General features: G+C 43.4%; 1 protein-coding gene across 23 annotated transcripts in view; it reads left to right on the top strand.

Moving 5' to 3' along the window:
- Positions 1–4,973: 4,973 nt before the first annotated feature.
- Positions 4,974–19,103, top strand: part of SEPTIN11 (septin 11) — a 90,217-nt gene continuing 76,087 nt past the window's right edge. For 9 of the 23 annotated variants that reach the window (XR_004740858.3, XR_013533064.1, XM_035293485.3 and 6 more), the window contains exon 1: positions 4,974–5,677. Coding sequence is in view for 17 of the 23 variants with exons in the window: in XM_035293485.3 (XP_035149376.2) it covers positions 5,311–5,677 (367 nt within the window). In the remaining 6 variants the exon portion in view is untranslated. Of the gene's footprint in view, positions 5,678–6,156; positions 6,361–19,103 lie in introns of those variants that run through there. The other 14 variants (XR_013533065.1, XR_013533066.1, XM_078367038.1 and 11 more) reach the window with 3 other exon arrangements.

Below are 19,103 nucleotides of genomic sequence, written 5' to 3'. Positions count from 1 at the left end.
GAGGAACAAGAAAGGAAGGAGGCTACTGCTTGGTGCTGATGACATAATGCCATCAAATGAGAAAGAAAAGGTAAAACTCAAGTTTTAATTTATTTGTCTCTTCTCCCAAGGAGACTAACATTTTAATGAAAAAAGGCATTATAAACATGATTTAAAGGCTCCTAAAATCCAACATGGTAAATAGGCAATCAATTGCTTTATATAAGTTTCCAGGCCTAAATGAATTATCCATGAAAGTTATTACATAAGTGATCATAAAGCTGATTATTGACCTTTGGGAAGCCAGAGAAAAATAAGAAATGCCTATCTCTAATGATTTTTTAGTAAATTCCTTAGGATTTTCTGTATGTTTGTGTTATCTGTGAATATAGTTTTACTTCTTCCTCTCAAATGTAGATGTGTTTTACAATGTTTGGTTGAACATTTTTACATATCATGTTGCAGAAGAAGTTCAGGATCTGCTGTCAGTTAAACTGTCCAAAATTAAAGTGGCAATAGTTAACTTATCCCCTGTTTTGTGTGTGTGTGTGTTTAAAACTCCGTCTTGGTCTATTGCCCAGGCTGGAGTGCAATAGCGCAATCTTGGCTCACTGCAACCTCTGCCTCCCCATTCAAGTGATTCTCATGCTTCAGCCTCCCAAGCAGCTGGGGTTACAGGCACACACCACCAGGCCCGGCTAATTTTTGTATTTTTAGTAGAGACGGGGTTTCACCATGTTAGCCAGTTGGTCTCAAACTTCTGACTTCAAGTGATCCACCCACCTCGGCCTCCCAAAGTGCTGGGATTACACATATGAGCCACTGCACCCAGCCCCGTTTTTATTGTATCCCTTTATAATTAATCATTTTTATGGTAGTCAGAGTGATCTGGTCTTAGGGTTCTTTGATCATAAACCAAAGAAACAAAACCTAGATAACTTAAGCCAGAAAATTAAAAAATGTCAGACCCCATAAACTGTAACAATTTGCCAAAAAGTAAAAAATAATTTATGGGCTGCATAAACTGTAACAATTTCTATTGTCTTTGTGTCACTTGATTCAAGATTCAAATGTAACAGTATCTAATTGGTCAGGCTTAGATCACATACTTAGAGTGTATGTACTATGGTGATGAAACCAAGGGTATGATGGAAAGTCTCTTCAGGAGCCTCTTATTAAAAATTAATTTTTTCGGGCACGAGATCTTGCTATGTTGGCCAGGTTGGAGTGCAGTGGCTGTTCACAGGCTCAGTCGTTAACACACTACAGCCTTAAACTCCTGGCTTCACGTGATCTTCCGGCCTCAGCCTCTTCAATAGCTGGGACTACACCATGCCATCACAGCCAGCAAGGTTCTTTACTTTTTTTTTTTTTTTTTTTTTTTTTTGAGACGGAGTTTTGCTCTTGTTACCCAGGCTGGAGTACAATGGCGCAATCTCGGCTCACCGCAACCTCCGTCTCCTGGGTTCAGGCAATTCTCCTGCCTCAGCCTCCCAAGTAGCTAGGATTACAGGCACACACCACCATGCCCAGCTAATTTTTTGTATTTTTAGTAGAGACGGGGTTTCACCATGTTGACCAGGATGGTCTCGATATCTTGACCTCGTGATCCACCCGCCTTGGCCTCCCAAAGTGCTGGGATTACAGGCTTGAGCCACCGCGCCCGGCCTCTTTTTAAAAATTTTTTAATTTTTTGAGATGGAGTCAGGCTTTGTAACCCAGGGTGAAGTGTAGTGGTGTGGTCTCGGCTCACTGCAACTTCCACCTTGCGGGTTCAAGTGATTCTCCGGCCTTGGCCTCCTGAGTAGTTGGGATTACAGGCATGCACCAGACATCCCACTAATTTTTGTACTTTTAGTAGAAATGGGGTTTCACCATGTTGGCCAGGCTGATCTCGAACTCCTGACCTCAGGTGATCCGCCCACACTGGCTTTCCAAAGTGCTGGGATTATAGGCGTGAACCACCACGCCCAGCCAGGAACCTCTTTTTAAAGAGGCATTTACTTTTTACTCAGTTGGAACATTCATTGGAAGAGCTCTCCAAATAAATTGGACTTCAGTTAAAAAGGGAATAGACCCTGCATTACTATCAATGTCAAATATTCACTATAAAATACAAATTTTCTTTGCTTAAAGAATTCCTTGGCTCTTCATTACCTTAGTATGGCAATAAAAATTACTCATTTCCTAGCCTTTACCCTCATCTCCAACTCAAAATTTATTGAATATACCAGACCATGTGCTAGAAACTAATAGAGAAAGAAGCACTCTTAACCTTAAGACATTCATAGTCTAGTGACAGAGGCATGATCGTATGACCACTTCTTGATTGCTCAACGTGTCTAAAGCAGAGTTTACTGGCAATAGCTGGGGTGGCCATAAATCCTTATTTTTCTTATTGTCCTGGAATCATTACTATCAGCACAAACCCTCTTTTTCAATTTCAAGTTTCTCAGGTTGGATATAAATTATAGATCATTCTAATAATAATAGTAGTACAGTGTTTTCTCAGTTAACTCTCAAAACAATTCTGTGAAGGAATGAGATGTTACATTCCTATTAGATAATGTGAGTAGAGCTTAATAAAAAGACTATTTGCAAAGGTGTGTGCAAAATGAAGGGAAACCATAGAGGTTTACTCTGGGTCACCCTAGGGAAGGATACTGGCTGCATTTTTTGGTTGAGGGATGCAGCCAGCCTGCCATGGTGCCATAGCAAGGCAGGGGATAAATAACGGTACTCCTTCCTCTCTGTTCCATCGCTGTTGCTTCCCATTGCCTTAACTCAACTGGAAGCTAGAGGGAAAGAAAGTCCATTGAGTTAAGGCTCCAAAGGACAGACAGCGGGATGGAGAGTGGATCTGTCTAACAGAACATGTCCTCTACCAGGACTCGCTGTTACTACCTATTTTACAATAGAAAAAAAAAAAATTAGATGAAAATAGTTTAAGTTACTGAATATAACATAAGTAAGAAGTGATCATCTGTAGCTGAAGTGCCAGGCTCTCCCCACTCTACCACTGTCTCTCTAAGGCCCCTACATTCTAGCAATGCCAGAACACCCGCCCTCCCCATGGCTTCCTCACTTTCCAAATGAGATGATGGAATATGTAACGTTAAGTTTTGCTGATTAGAATAAACTAACCTACCTACCAAGGTAGGGCATTCATATTCTTATAATCTAAGCAGATGAGTTTACAGCATGCACATTTACAAAATAAATAAGTAAAAAATAAAAATTTAATAAATTCTACAGTCTGTTCTGGTCAATATAACACACAGTTCCTTTGCAATTGCCCTTACATCCGGCTGGCAATGTGTGGAGCCCTCTTTTCCCAGGCCTTACCTGAGGCCATTGGTCCATGGGCAGTGCAGCTGCTGTCTGATCCCCCTTATGGAGAAAGAACAAAATGTCTACATATCAGAGCTGCAGAAGTATTTGTATTTGTCTTCTCCCTCTCTTTGCACAGCACCCATCTGTGTGTAATCTTATTATTAGATAATTTTTGAGACAGGGTCGTCTCACTCGTTTTGTCACCCAGGCTGGAGTGCAGTGGCACGATCTTGGCTCACTGCAACCTTTGCCTCCCGGGTTCAAGTGATTCTCCCTCCTTAGCCTCCATAGTAGCTGGGACTCAGGCAACCGCCACCATACCTGGCTAATTTTTGTTATTTTTCCTAGAGAGGAAGTTTCACCATGTTGGCCTGCCTCATCCTCCCACAGTGCTGGGATTACAGGCGTGAGCCACCACGCCCGGCCCATCTACGTGAAATCTTAATTCAACACTTATTGAGTACCTACTGTATGTTTGGCATAAAATGATGGTCCCTAACTTCAAAAGATTTGGAGTCTAGAACGCAGAAATTGTCCAAAACTGAGGAGGATGGTGCTGTGCACATCTGAGTCAGCCCACACACTGAACAAACAGGCTCTGTGTCGGCACGCCTCACCTTTTTTTCATGGCCAGACTCTTTTCTGGCGGTTCCACGGCTGTCCTGCCAGTGGAATTCAGTCGGGGTGGCCGAGACCCTACCAAGCATCAGTTCCAAGGCAGCTCAACCGGAGACAACTCACCCTTAAGCCAAGGCTGAGCGGGTGTAGGAGTCTTGAGGCCCACCTGAGGCGGGGCCAGCAGGATGGGGAGACTCAAGGCCCCCGGGGGACCTGGGTGTTTGAAGATTCAGGTGAGACTCTGAGGCGCCCCAGTCTAAAGAGGCGGTTTATCTTTTCCCTAATTCAGGAGGCCAGGCTGTCCCTGAGGGCGTCGTCCGGAGGGCAGGTCACAGCCCTTCCCCTACTCACCACACTTTCCCTGTGCTTCCACCTAGCTGATTCCCCACCCTGTCCGTCGCTGTCCTGTCCCCTTGTTGCCGTGGGCCCCCTCTCCCGCCCACGACGGGCTGCGGGAATCCACAGCTCATCTGGCACACATTGCCACCCGCCCGCACGAACTGGGACCCTGCCATTCCACCGGCCACTCAGACATGCAGGAACACCCCAACATTCGCTGAAAAAAAATTCTTCCCCACGGCGGCGGAGTCCCCAATCCCACGCGCCCAGAGTCGCACCCACTCCAGCCACCCGCCTGGCGCAGTCGCCGTGCCCTCCAGCCTCAGCCCTAGCGCGCACGCCTCGGGGTCCCCGGGTCTGTCGCCAGCCGAATGAAGTCGGCTGATCCTCCACGTGTGACCACTTCAGTGACACCCAGGGAACGCCTCGGTCCCCACGCTCTAGAGCAATCAATGGCTGCCTTAATTCTTCAGCGGAGGCGTTTTTCCTTCCTCCCAAGCAGGCGGGGGTTGGGTGGCCCGCAGGCAGCAGCGACTACTACGGCCACTTCCTCTCCAATGCGATCCCCTGTCCGGCCCTGTGCCACACTGACAGGTTCCAGCCGCCTGTCCTTGAGTCTCTCTTCTCAGTGGGAGCGGTGGGCGATCGAGGTGTGGCTGGGCGGGCCCCCACGTGGGAAGGAAACGACTTGCGGAGGGGAAACTCTTCCCTCGCGGGGGCGTGGGAGTCGCCCAGCCGCACCTCGCTGCCCACCGCTCCGCCAGGTGGTCCGCAGCCCCCTCCAGGCCGGTTCCTCCAGGTGGGGCGTGCTAGACCCGGGTTAACTTTCCGCTGGGTGCTGTCTCTGCGACCCGTCTTCCCCAGCCGCCCGTACTTCTCCCGGCGGCGGCCGCTGTAGCTGCCCGCTTGGCGGAGCGCGTGGCGGGCCCCGGGGCTGGGAGCTCGAGCCCAGGCTTTTACTCGGATTCCAGCACCTGCTGGAGCGGTGGTGGCGGCCAGCGCCCAGGCTGGTTGCATCTCCTCACCAACGGAGAGGGTCGTATGGGGGCGGGAGGGCGAGCCCTGCAGCCGAGCCCCGCGGAGCCAGGCTCGGAGCCCGCCCACTATCCTCCCGCCCACCACCGCGGCCGGGCGCGCAGGCTCACACCCCTTCCTGAGGAAGCGAATGGTCCCTTCCAGGCGGGTGGCCATGTTGCTCTAATAAAGCGGGAGGGGCGGCGGCGTGGGGGGAGCAGATGTCGCTGGCTAAGAGCGGGGCTCGGAGGAGCAGAGCGCAGCCGCGAGGGAGGCGCGAGGGAGTCGAGCCGGAGCCCGAGCGCTAGCAGCAGCCCGAGTCGGCGGAGAGCACCCGGGCGCAGCCGGAGCCGGTGCCGCAGCCGCGATGGCCGTGGCCGTGGGGAGACCGTCTGTGAGTGCTGGGGCCTCGCCTGCTGGCGCCGGGTGGTCTCTGCTCTGGGGCTGGTGCGGTGGGAACCACCGGGGAGCCGGGCGGGGGCTTGGCCCTCGCGGGCGGCGACTGTGGATGTGTGCATGAATTTGGGCGCGCGTCTGGGGTCGGGGCGAGGAACCCAGGGGCTCAGCTACGTGATGCAACAGTGGATCGCCTCGTAGCGCCCAGCTTCTGGGGATGCGAAAGAAAAAGGACTCCTCTCCTCTGTTCCCTTTAAAACGATTCTTTGAGGCGCGGCGTGTCTCAGCCGCCTCTCTCTGCCCGCGCGCTTCTTCCCTCGTGACAGCCAGAAGGGCGCCGGGTTTGGGGCTTTCCTCCCGACTCCCCATCGCCGAGGGGCGCTCAGGGCATGGGAATTGCAAACTGAAACGCTGCGTGTGGCACGGCAGTAGAAGCGGGTCAGAGGGGTGGGATTTCCGTGGTGGCCTCCGCAGCGCATTGTGAGATCGCGGACAGCCTCGGGCATCCACCCGGGTGAGTGGGCCCTGCCCAGGATGTGGACAAAGCCCCGGATAACACACACAAAGTTTTCCAGAGGCTCCCTTGTGGTGTGGGTGGAAGGACTGAAATGTTCTGCGGCTGAAAGGCCGGGGGCGGCTGTCCGAGGAGGCGGGGACGCGAGGAAGAGGAAGGGCGAGCGGGTGCGTGAAGAATCGAGTGCCCCACGGCGGGAGGGAGGGGATACCCTTGTCCCGAGTGTGTGGGCCAGGGCGCCGCGCCTACTGGGGTACAAGATTCGGTCTGCGCCTCGGGGCCAGCCCGGAGGGGAGCGGGACTCCGAGGGTGCGGTTCAGTGGTCGCTCCGCATCCTCGTGTGAAAGGCGGAGGAAGGGGCGGCGGCGGCCTTTGCTTTTAATTGAAAGGAGCCGAGCTGGGTGGGAAAGGCGGAGTCCTGTTTTCCCTTTCCCCTTTTCTTCTTCGGTGTTCACAGTCCACTCTCGCCTTACTGGCTTTGGGGGGAGCTTCGGGCGAGGTCCTTCCCCGTCTACCACCTCCCCTTTCTTCCCTTTCTCTTCCCTTTCCCACAACTGTGCAGCTGCAGGTGGTGGCCCGGGAGATTTTGTAGTTACAGCGGAAAGACTTACTGAGATACTGGAAGCCCCAAAACCCCAGAATGCAAGGCTGTGCTCTCAGGCTCTCGGCTCTTCCCACTCTCCCCGCCTAACTCTTCTCTAGATATGCGCCTTTTGCACTCTACCCCCTTGCCTTTTGCATCCTATCGCCTCGAGAGAAGTTCATGGGTCCCTTTGCTGATTCTAATTCGATTTGGTGGCTGGGCTTCCTGCGGTGCTTTCAAAGACGTTTTCGGCAGCCAGAAAACACAGTGGTAGTATCGAATTTTAACTGTCTTTTAGGCCTTTTCAACTCTACGATTTAATGACATGTTCTTAGAAGAATTCTGATCTCCTCTTGCACATAAATTGTGCTCTTGATAATTAGTGATCACACGTAGATTATTGTTACTGAGGGAATTTGCATAGTCTGGGCTAGTCCTTTTATTTTTGGTGAGAAAATTGGGGTCTAAGGAGGTCAAGTTTTCTGGTGAAATTGCTCTCCCTCGCCCCCCATTATGCTTATTACCAAGGCATTGATTCAGACAACTAAAATAATAATACCTGCTTTAGATACATTGACAAGCGTTTAGGGATGCAAATATTCGGGGGGGGGGGTGTCTTTTTCAGTAATACCTATTATTGCTGGTGCATTCTTGAGGGATGGAGGAGGTGGAAAAAACTATCAGCTGCACATTTTCTACAAATTAGTTAATATATGTCAATTAAATGTAAACAATATGTGGATTTAAGGTTTAGTTGGGTGGCCATAATCATATCCAACACCAAGTCGGCCAACCATATGTGAGCTTAATCCCACAGAATTCTTATGTTAGACCTCCCTCTTCAGATAGTAGAGATTTTTTTTTATGTTTATGTGTACAGAGGGGGTGACTTCTTTCTGCGCACTCGCTATTGTCACTGGAATTTAAATTAAATTACTTGCAGTCCAAAGACAGAAGGCTTTTCTTTTGGAAACCAAATGTATTGGGGGTCAGGAATTGACTATAAAGTTGAAAAGTCTACAGAAAATGTAGACTTTGTTCTACAAATGTGATCACGTTTCATAGAGAACTGTTGAATCCTTTAACATTGTTCATTGGGTTACTGTCTTAAGTGTGGTCTCTGCAGTTATGGCTTTAAAACAAAGTCAGTGAATGGGGAAGATGCTTCAGACACAGCTCCATGGAATCTACACTGCATCTTTAGCGTTCTCTGCCTCCCCCATTTCTTTACTTATTTTGTGATTTCCCCAAAAGAAAGGAAGGGTGAGCTGAGGGAAAAGAACCACTCCAAAGTTGATTTATGTGTGAATGGAGTTTCCCTAGTTACTCTTTTAATTAGATTTAAAAAAAAAGTTATTTAGGACAACAGGGGCATATCTCCTTTCCCTATAAACTAACTACATCTCCCCTCCAGACTGAAGAACAACGTAATCTGAATAACTTACCCGAAATTTTTGATATTCTTGAATGGGAACATCTGAGTGTGATATCCCAGGTAAATATGACATTTTAGTGGGGGGAAAAATGCTTACATGTCAAATGCACTATTTTCTGTCTTAAGAAATGGTTACATTCTGTTACAAACCATTCAGACGTCAAGGCTAAATTCAGGTATGTTTCTTAAGTGGATTTGTTGTTGACTGCAAAATAAAACTACGATTTAGTGTGATACTGTTTATTTCAGTTTTAATTTTGAGCCCTAGCTTCTCCATTTCCCCCCTGATGGTTTTTGGGCTTAGTCCTAAGGACCCTGAAGCACATCTGCTGTTTGTCTAGTGTAACTGATGATTAGCAAGAACATTTTACCCCCAAGGGATGTGTCTGCATTTTGGATGAATTAGTATTTTTGCGTCCAAGTCCCGGGACAGCTATTATCTTTATTTTAAACAGAGCATGGCAATTTACTGTACTTGGGAATCAGGCTTTATGGAGCTGATCAACTGTCTTAAGCTGTGGGGGTCATCAGTTTATAGATCCTAGGAGTTGAAAGGAACTTTAGAGGTCACTTGGGTTAACCTGCTCCCCAGTGCTATTTCTTAATTTATCCGTAACAAAAAGTATGTGTTTAAACTTTTCTGGTGGTGCAGATTTCCCTATGATATCCTTCAGTAAATGCACTTAATTGCTCTTTTATCTGTTGAGGTGAAGGAAATGGAAAACCAAGTTTCCAATTGCTCATTTAACACAATTGATTAAGCACCTGCTATGTGTCAGATACCGTTCTAGGTGTTGGGGATATAGCAGTGGACAAGACATTTTCTTCTTATCTGGAGCTTTATTTGAGGGATTTGGTGTATTAAAGTGACCAACTTCAATGTAAATGTTTAAATCATTTGGGAGAGAAGGAATTATATGCCTGTTGCTGACTCAGCAAATATGATTCAGGTAAAGGATTGTATCTGTCTGGAAATAATTATAGATGATTCCAAAGGCGAGATCCATCTTTAAGGGCAGGGAGTGTGGGAAAGGGAGGAGTACGGCCAATAAAATGTTATTTTCTCAAGTTATAAAATTGCCATTTTTGTGACTTGAAGATATGGCCCCAGATGGATGGCTGTGGTTAGTGTGCCTGGAGAAGCATGAATGGAACCAAGAAAGGTTCCGGGTAGGGGGAGGCACCTAAACAATAAAAGGGCTGTCTTCTCAGGTTGGTTTTCAGAAATTAGAACTCTTTAGTCAGTGATATAAATTATACACACTGAGGCTCTATAAGCAATTATTAAGGAATGCAAGAAGTGTCTGAGGTACAGTAATCTCTCCTTTTTAAATATTTTGAAAGCTGTAGATTAATTTTATTTTTTAAATTATCTTCTTTAAAAAGTATGTGTCTACATTACAGTGAAAAGTAAAGCCAAAGAATTGATTAAAAGAACAAAACTGCCCATATCCCACAATCTTGATGTAACAGCTCTTAGGTGGTTGGTCTATTTCATTGCTTTTTTTGAGCAAACCCATCATGTATAAATTGCTACCTAGAAACCAAACTGTGTGCCTGAATGAGCCCTGTGTGACCATTTGAATACTGTTAGAATGAAGGAAATGGATGCTTAGTGTTTGGGCATGAGCCATCCTATGTCTGTGAAAGGAACAAATGATTGTAGGACTCTTCTGTTTCCTTGCTTTGGATGGCCTACTTGATTGATTGCCAAAAGACCAAGTGTTTATACTCTACCCGATGATGATGTCACACTGATCATGATCATCTTATTTAGATTGTAGAGCAGGCCACAGAGTTTCCTGTGCCTGTGTTTCTCTTTATAGGACTCTAAACTTGGTTGCGGTTAGATGCCACTTTTGGATTTTATTGTTTTCTTGGGATCCATCTTTCATAGTCTTAGCTAGACCTGTCTCAAATGGGGTCAGCAGAGCTGAACCATTATTTAAATGAAACCCAACAGATCGAAAGCTTCTTTCCTTTTTCCCAAGGAGATATACTTTACAATATAATTGATACCCTCCCTCTTCCCCTTTTTAAATCTGGATTGACAGAAAACTCCCAACTAAACAATACTTCCCCTGACCCACTCATGCCTGCTGGCAGCCCATCAATGCAGCTGCTGTTGAACGTGAAAACAATATTTGGGCTAAGGTGATACAGACTTCTAAAAGGAATTTGCTGGGCAATCTAAAATAAAATTCACATTGTCTGAGGCCTGGCCTGAGATAAAAATCAGGAGTCTGTTCCCTGATATGACAAAGCCAAGGCACTAGAGCCACCTCTTTTTAGAATTGATGCCAGTGAGTGTGAGCACGTCGCTCAAGGCAAATGGCACAGGAAGTCCATTTGTGTGGACACATTCTGCCCACCTGCTGAACTGTGACTGGGTGGGATGGAGTGTGAAACATTGAGAGAGGGGCAGGCTGAGGTGGAGAGGTAGGAAAGAGACCATATTCTAAAAGGAACATCTTTGGTATCTGATAAGTAGGAGCTTTGTTCTTGTCTGTATGTGATTTTTTTTTTTTTGCATTTTTATTGTGCAAAAAGGAAATGAAAATATATATAGCATAAAACTAAAATTTACCTGCTTGTTTTTGGTAGTTTTTGATAAGTAACATTCCTTTGGGAAGAACTGATTTTTTTTTTCTTGTTTAGTATTTCTCTTACAGAAGTGGAAGCACAATAATAAGGTAAGTTAGAAACTGAAAAACAACAACATCCTGAACAACCTAACACATCAGCACTCTTTCTTGGCTTGTCAATCTACTGTTTTACCAGACATTTCTTGTGTACCTTCTGTATTCAGTTGCTGAAATTATCATGGTGACTATTTGAGTGCAGTCCTTGCTGCTCTCATGAAATCTCTCTAAAGGCTGAGTAAGCAATAGGACTTAGCAAGGAAAGGAAGATGGGGAGGTGGCTGTGGAAGTGTTCCAAGCCCAGGGAACAGCATGTGCCAAACTCTGGAAGTCAGGGGAGAGACTCTTAAAGAAATCCAGTGTAGCTGGTACGTCAGCATTAGGGTCAGGTAGGGAGAGTGGACAGACAAGAGGCTGGGGATGTGGGAAGAGACTAAATTGTGTGGTGCATTCTTACAGGCATATATTTTCTGTGTAGCTCTTTAAATGGTTTATATTCCATCCACCCTTTGCCTGCAACTGAAGCTATCTCAGATCCTTGAAGTTGATTGAAAGAAGACAAGGAAAATCTGCAGGAAAAACTAATTCTTCAGGATTCAGTAGGAGATATGAGAAAAATTCAGGGGAGTTGATTCCTTTCATGCCCAAATTGAGCTCTTAAAGAATAGAGGAAATGAAGACTGATGGAGGACATAGAGAAGGAGGGTCCAGTGACAACATATGACAGTGACAATGCTGGATCTTCCTCTGCCTAGTGTTGTGCATTCAGCCTTTCCTCAGGATACGGAACTAGAAGTTATTTTCTTAGACCTGAGTAACTGAGTCCTGAAGAGTGTGGTGGGGCTGGGGGAAGATAGTAGTACTTCTTCCACCTTAGACTTCAAGTGGCAATTGGTATTATCCAAAAGGAAATTAAAAACTCATTGGATTTTATGAGAACAGGAGAAATGCCTGTTAAAAGCCAGGGTTTCCTTAAGATTTCATGCTGTTTTCATTTGTCTAATCTCCTTGAGTCCTTTCTTCATACCAGTATAAATTTTGTGAATCTCATTAAGGTACTCATTAAATTTACTCCGACCTGCTGTCGGGGGGCAAAAGGCTTGGCCAAAAACTTATATGCACAGGGAGCTTGTTCAGCATCTTGATTTTAAAATTTATTCTGTTCAAATTACTGTCAAGACAATTCTCACTTCATATTCACAAAATACTTGAGAAGTAATATAGAGAAGGAAAATGAGGCAGGAAGAAGTTTTCAGTTAATCTGGTACAGATATTTTATGCGAGAGCTAGGCATGGAACGAAAGGCTCTTAGACCAATAAGCATACAGAAGACCTCTCATCTGATTCAGTCAGTTAGGCTGAATTATGTTGCAGTAACAAATTGGCCCCTTGTTTTGGTGGCTTACATAGCAAGGGTTTATTTCTCTTGCAGGGTTCTTGTCTGTTCCATCCTCTGAAGTCTGTTGCGTGCTGCATTGCCTCCAGGACCCAGACTGAGGGAGTGCCCTCTCTTTGGGCATTGACAGCCTGATGGCAGAGGACAAAGAGACATGCTGAACCCTGAGCTGGCTTCTCAAGCTCTTAGATGGGTCACTTCTATGCAGATTGTATTGGCCAAAGTAAATGATGATTCCTAAATTCAAAAGGATGAGGACAGAGACTCCTCCTGCAAAGGGTGGCTCTGAAAGACACTTGGCTAGGCTTCAGGGCCATGGGCTGGGGAAGTAAATCTTCCTCTAGGGAGGGCAGTGAATATTTTGAATAATAACACTTGGCTAGATTCCTAGTTAAGGAATCTACTATGAAGCCGAGTCTTTATTTTTAAAATGATATCCTTGTCTGTAAGGATTTTTCTCCCTCAGTTTGGCCTGTTATGATTTTAGCTGGGTGTAGTAGAGTGGGGTGTGTGTGTGGTGTGAGAGAGAGAGAGAGAGACAGACAGACAGACAGAGGAGAGTGTGGGAGTGAAGAGCTAGGCAGCCACAGTGAATTGAAGGCAGAGTGTGATTGCTCTTACTCACTGGTGATGTGCTTCCAGTGATGGCACCATAAGTAAGTGATGGCTAGTAACCTTCTGAAAGGCCTTCTGTGCTGCTCTCTGGTGGCCTCAGCTGTGGAACTGTACTCTCTGGGAAATGGTTGAGGCCATTAGGACGTCCAGCTGCTTGACAGAATGATTTCCCTTGGGCCCTTGGCTCTTTGGACCTTTCCCAACCATCTGTCCCTAAATGTAGATGAATCAGATGGCACCCTTCTTTCCCTTGCTCTGTTTTCCTCTCTCCTGAGAGGCCATAGTATGTAGCATTTGGGTGAAAAATGTAGACTCTGGAGCCAGGCTGGTCTGGTTCTAGAGTATCAGTTTTACCACTTAGCAAGCTTTGTGTCCTTAGGCAAGTTATCTCCCTCATCTGTAAAACTGTAACAGCACTTTCCTCAAAGCGTTACAGATTAAACCAGTTAGTAGGCACATAGTGCATATGCTGCTGCCTGGAACATTTGTCCTCAATAAAAGTTGTCTCAGGGAAATGGTGCTAAAATAGTAATGGTTTTATACTGAAGACCAGGCTCAAACCACCCCTGTAGGAGCTGAGCAATTGCCCCTTCTCTTGCACCCCTGAACCACACAGGCTTCCCATTTTCTAATCAGAGCACACCTTAGAGGCACAGATCAAGCATACCCTCCATGATGCCTCCACCCATGAATCACCAAAATTTTGGTGATTTTTATTTATTTGAATTGGTGGCAATACTTATGTGTCATCCACATAGTGCTCTGGAGTCCCCACTCCACCTTTCCTTAAGTTACCTTTTTAAAAAAGTGACTATCAAATATAATTGTGAATGTAAGAAACAAAACAAAACAAACAAAAAACTTTATTACCTACCATAAACAATATGTTCTGCTAACCCTTGGCCACATTCATGTATTTTTAGTCTATATAGCCAGACTTAAGGGAAAAGACTGTATGTCATGTACCCCCCCATCAATAAACATTTGACTCAATAAGTGAAAATTTACCCTTCAGATAAATTGGACAAGACCTATTGGCTAAGATGTGTGTCTGCCTGGCTGTTGCTGTGTCAGCCTCCAGTAGGTGTAGACTTCACACCTCCACTTTCTGCCCCAGGCTTCTCTGCCATTGCCACTTGGGTTCAGCTTAGCTATACAGACCTATGTGCACATCTGGATGTCCAAAGAAGTTGCCATCCTGGGGTGCAACCCCCATGATTGATGGAGCATAGAAGGTGGTGGGGTCTACATGGCTCCTCAGTCGACTCTCATAATCTCTCAGGGTGGCACTGCTTGCTTCTGAATCTATAGTGTCTACTTTGTTCTATCATTGGTTTAATTTACCCATTTCAAGTCAATTGCATTTTTATATTCTAGGACCTAGATACAGAGTGAGTGGGAGAAATTATGGTTTTGGTACATGAACTGTGAACTTAGGACAAAACTTAAAACTGTTTTGAAAAAATATTAGAAAGTTTTGGGCTTATACTGTCTGTATAGATTAGAAAAATGGGATAATAAGAAACAACTTTAATTAGCTAATATTGAACAGTTTTAAGGATAGGAATTAACCTAAATATTTCCCTAAGAGTGATTATTTTATTTTATTTTAAATTTTTTATTTTTGCGGGCCCATAGTAGATGTATGTATTTATTGGTTACAATAGATATTTTGATGCAGGCATGCATGTGTAATAATCACATCAGGGTAAATGGGGTGTCCATCACCTCAAACATTTATTTTTTTGTGTTTCCAACAATCTAGTTATACTCTTTTAGTTATTTATAAATGTACCTCAAGAGTTTTTAAGAGAATTGTTCAAATAATCACTGCGCTTTGTGTAAGCCTAGCCCAGAGGTAGTTTCTGAGAATGTCATGGAAACTACATAAACCAAGCTGATTCATTTTTAGATTCTCCTCACATTTGTCACCTTTGCTTTCATTCTTCGAGGTGTTTGGTTTGACTTACATAGGTAGGCAGTCTAAGACTAGTACTTTGGCCTGATAGAATAATTTGATTGTTTATCTGTTACATGCTTCGTTGTTTTCAAAGCCTTTTCCAATCCTTAGTCAACTTCTTAACCACTAGGGAATGTTGAATTGTCTGAAGTTGAAGCACAGTTTTCTCTCTGAGCCCTCTAAAGAATTTAGTCTTTTAGTTGTTGATAATCAAATTTGTTCCATCAGAAACTAAAATTCTAAGATATTTTATGAAATCAAGGCAGATAATTAAGATGAGGTCTCAGGTATCAAAATTACTAATAATTAATTTGCCACCACTAGCTGCTGCTCCAAAGTTGACATTTAAACTATGTGAAAAGGACCAAGTCTAAATTGAATTTTATAACCCAGTCAAAGCTGGGGGTGAAAAAGACTTTCATTGACTTTGTGTAATGGGATTTATATAAGGATATTGGAGAGTTGGGGATACTGATGAATATTGCCAAATCCCCTCTTTCTTGAAGAACTTACATTTTTATTCCTCAGTGGCTTTTCCTATTTCCTGTTCATTAAGTCAACGAATATTGAGCTCCAGCCAACACCATGCACGAGTGATGATGTCAAAACCATATCCTTCCACTCTCCCACCAAACTAAACCAGAACCAAAATTTGTCTTTGGAAAATGGATCTCCTTGTCACTAAGGTTCAAACTCTTGGAATAAGGTTTGAATTCAGGGGCCAGTTATCAGGACGTCATTCCCACCTCCTCTCTCAAATCATTTGTGATGGTGCACCATCAACCAGTTGGATATTTGAGGACCTTCTGTGTTTCTTGCCTCGTGCTTTATGTTGTTGGAAAGCCTACAGTGTAGCTGGGGAGAGAAGGCTGAGACTAGGATCATGCTCAACCTCCATGACTGGGAGGATCTTGTCAGACTCTTTTAACCAGTATTCAGCCCAGTGCTTTTTCTTAGTAAACATGAGGAACTTGGCTTAGCATTCAGAAAGAAAATAAGGCCCATTTTGTTTCCCTTCTCTTTCCATTTTATAATGTGATTTGAGGACCCTTGAAAGGTAACTTCCAGCTTTTTTTCTTCCCAGGCTATCTTTCAGAATTTATTTTTTTTAGTTTAAGGCAAGGATAAAAAAGACACACCAAAGGGAATTGGGAAGTTTTATTAGAATCCTGATGGAATGTTTTCAGGCTCACTGACAGATTAATTTGTGCCCTCTGTTTCCACTACAAAACATTCTGACTGCCCACAGCATTCCACATGGTTTTGACTAGTAGACTTATACAGATGCTCCTCAGCTTGCAGTGGGGTTATGTCCTGATAAACACATTATACTGAAAATATCTAAGTTTAAAACGCATTTAATACACCTCACTTACTGAACATCAGAGCTTATCCTAGCCTACTTAAATGTGTAGAACACTTACATTAGCCTACAATTGTGCAGAATCATTTAACACAAGCCTGTTTTATAATAAAGTGTTGAATATCTCAGAATAATTTACCAAATACTGTATGGAAAATGAAAAATAGAATAGTCGTATGGGTACTTGAAGTATGGTTTTTACTGAATGGGTATCACTTTTGTACCATTGGAAAGTCAAAATCATAAGTTGAACCATCCTAAGTGGGAGCTGTCTGTACTGCCTGTGTTCTGTTTAGAGCTGGACATGCATTTCTGCACCTGCCCACAGAGTTGTATGCTTACTGGGTCAGTTGATTGTTTTCAAACCTACTTATACTAGTTGTAATCATCATGATTGCCTAATTTAATTTAATGATTTGTGAATCTATGAAATATAAGGGCAAAAATTGAATTGTTTCTAAATGAGATGCTTTAGAAAGTTTTAGTAAAGGTAAAAATTTTGCTGAAATAAAGCTGCTGTGAGTTAAATATATGTAAGACAATTACAAAAAGGTGGAGAAAAAAATATAAGAATCTAAAAAGAGCCTGCATTCAGATTGCATTGAAAACACTTTTAAATTCTGTCTCTACATTAAGTAAACAAACTGGAAATTATAGATGACACCTGTGGGTTTGTACTGGCAAGACAACCTTATTGAAATTACTGTGATCTATTAAGATGAAAAAGCCTTGGCCTTTTGTCAAAAAATTGGTGAAACAATGTATGTTTAGATATTTTAAGGTGAATTTAAATGTTTCAGCTATAACTAGTGTTTTAAAAATCTCAATCTTTAAATGCCTTTTAAGATAAATGTCCAACTCCTGCTTCTAATAGTGTTAGATTAAGGGAGTTGTATTTAACAAAACACTCCTGTATTCTAACACATGTGCCCCCTGGTCGAGGATCACTGTGTGTATGGAATTATCCCCACATGGGAAAATGGAAAAAAGGTTGAGGAGAATTACTGGTTTGTCCTGGGTTGAGGTGCACATATCTCATTTGGTATTACCTATATTTAATTCCTTTGCACCCTGATGTAACTGGTTATCAGGTTTTTTTTTCTGATACCAGCTTTAGAGATAAAAGGACATTAGAAATGTTGCCTGTTTAATCAGTTTCTCTTATGTTAGTCTAGAATAAGGGGAAATATGATTTTAGAAGCAAAATAATTTCGTTTTGGAAAGGCAAAGTTATTTTAGTGATCTCTTAAATTATTTCTTTAAGGTGCACATACAGACACACACACCCCCGACACCAGATAATGGATAACTCAAAGATGTACTCAGTCTGTCTGGGAAGGAGAAGTTCTCTCATTATGTGTAGAGAAAAGCTGGGACCACTTGGTTCCTGGGTCTTTGCATTTATTCAGGTGCATTGGCTTTTTGGCCCACATGGTGCATTCCAGCTATCCTTTGCTAATCTTCCATCAGCAATTTGATTTAATTTTTAATCCCAACCATGAAAAAATTATGTGTTAAAAAAGCAAGTAGAAAGTTGTTTTTCTATTCAAAAATAAAGGGAGTGGGAGGAGAAAACTTAACAAATCTGAGGTTGAAATGTGTGATTTCAAGGTTTTTTTTTTTTTGGTCTTTAAATATACTTCTGGAATGTTTTCACTTGCACATTGATTTTGGCACTAAACCCATTGCACACACTGCTGTGGTTTCCTAATTGAAATTGTGCAATTCCACATACTTTCCTGTGATTGCATTTCAGTGGGTAAAAGATGATCTTCACAACAACTTTTTGAGGTGCATTGGTTGGATATTATTCTTGACCCAACACCTTCACCTCCTTTTTGATGGATCAGGACTCAGACTTATGTTTGATAGGTGTACCTGAATGTCATGAAGACAATGAATCCAAGCTAGAAAATATTCTACAGGATATTATTCAGGAAAACTTTCCCAACCTAGCAAAGCAGGACAATATTCAACTCCAGGTAATACAGAAAACACCACAAAGATATTTCTCAAGTAGAGCAACCCCAAGGCACATAATCTTTAGATTCACCAGGGTTGAAATAAAGGAGAAAATTCTAAGAGCAGCCGGAGAGAAAGGTCAGGTTACCCATAAAGGGAAGCCTATCAGATTTACAGTAGATCTCTCAGCAGAAATCCTACAAGCTAGAAGAGAGTGGGGGTTAATATTCAATATCCTCAAAGAAAAGAATTTTCAACCCACAATCTCATATCCAGCCAAACTAAGCTTTATAAATGAAGGAAAAATAAAATTTTTCACGAACAAGCAAGCACTCAGAGATTTCATCACCACCAGGCCTGCTTTACAAGAGCTTCTGAAAGAACCACTACACACAGAAAGGAACAACCAGTATCAGTCATCCCAAAAACTTACCAGAAAATAAAGAGTATCTCCATAATGAAGTATTTATATCAACTAATGGGCAAAATAGCCAGCCAGCATTAAATGACAATATTAAACCCACAAATATCAATATTAATCCTAAATTTAAATGGATTAAATGCCCCAATCAGAGACACAGACACGCAAACTGAATAAAAAGTCAAAACCCATTGGTACGCTGTATCCAGATCCATCTCATAAGCAAGGACACACAAAGACTCAAAACAAAACGTTGGAGGAAGACTCACCAATCAAATGGAGAGGAGAGAAAAACAAAACAAACAGGAGTTATAACTTTCTCCTCTGACAAAATAGACTACAATAGTAACCAAGACTAAAAGAAACAAAGAAGGACATTACATAATGATAAAAAGATCAATGCAACAATAGGAGTCAATGATCATAAATATATATGTACCCAATATAGGGGCAACCAGATATATAAGACAAGTTTTCAATGACTTATAAAGAGACTTGGACTCCCACACTAATAGCGGGAGACTTTGACACCA

Source organism: Callithrix jacchus, chromosome 3 (genome assembly GCF_049354715.1).
Source record: "Callithrix jacchus isolate 240 chromosome 3, calJac240_pri, whole genome shotgun sequence".
In the NCBI taxonomy this organism is placed as follows: Eukaryota; Metazoa; Chordata; class Mammalia; order Primates; family Cebidae; genus Callithrix; species Callithrix jacchus.
The sequence above is the reverse complement of the archived record's forward strand: the minus strand, read 5'-3'. Positions and strand labels throughout refer to the sequence as shown.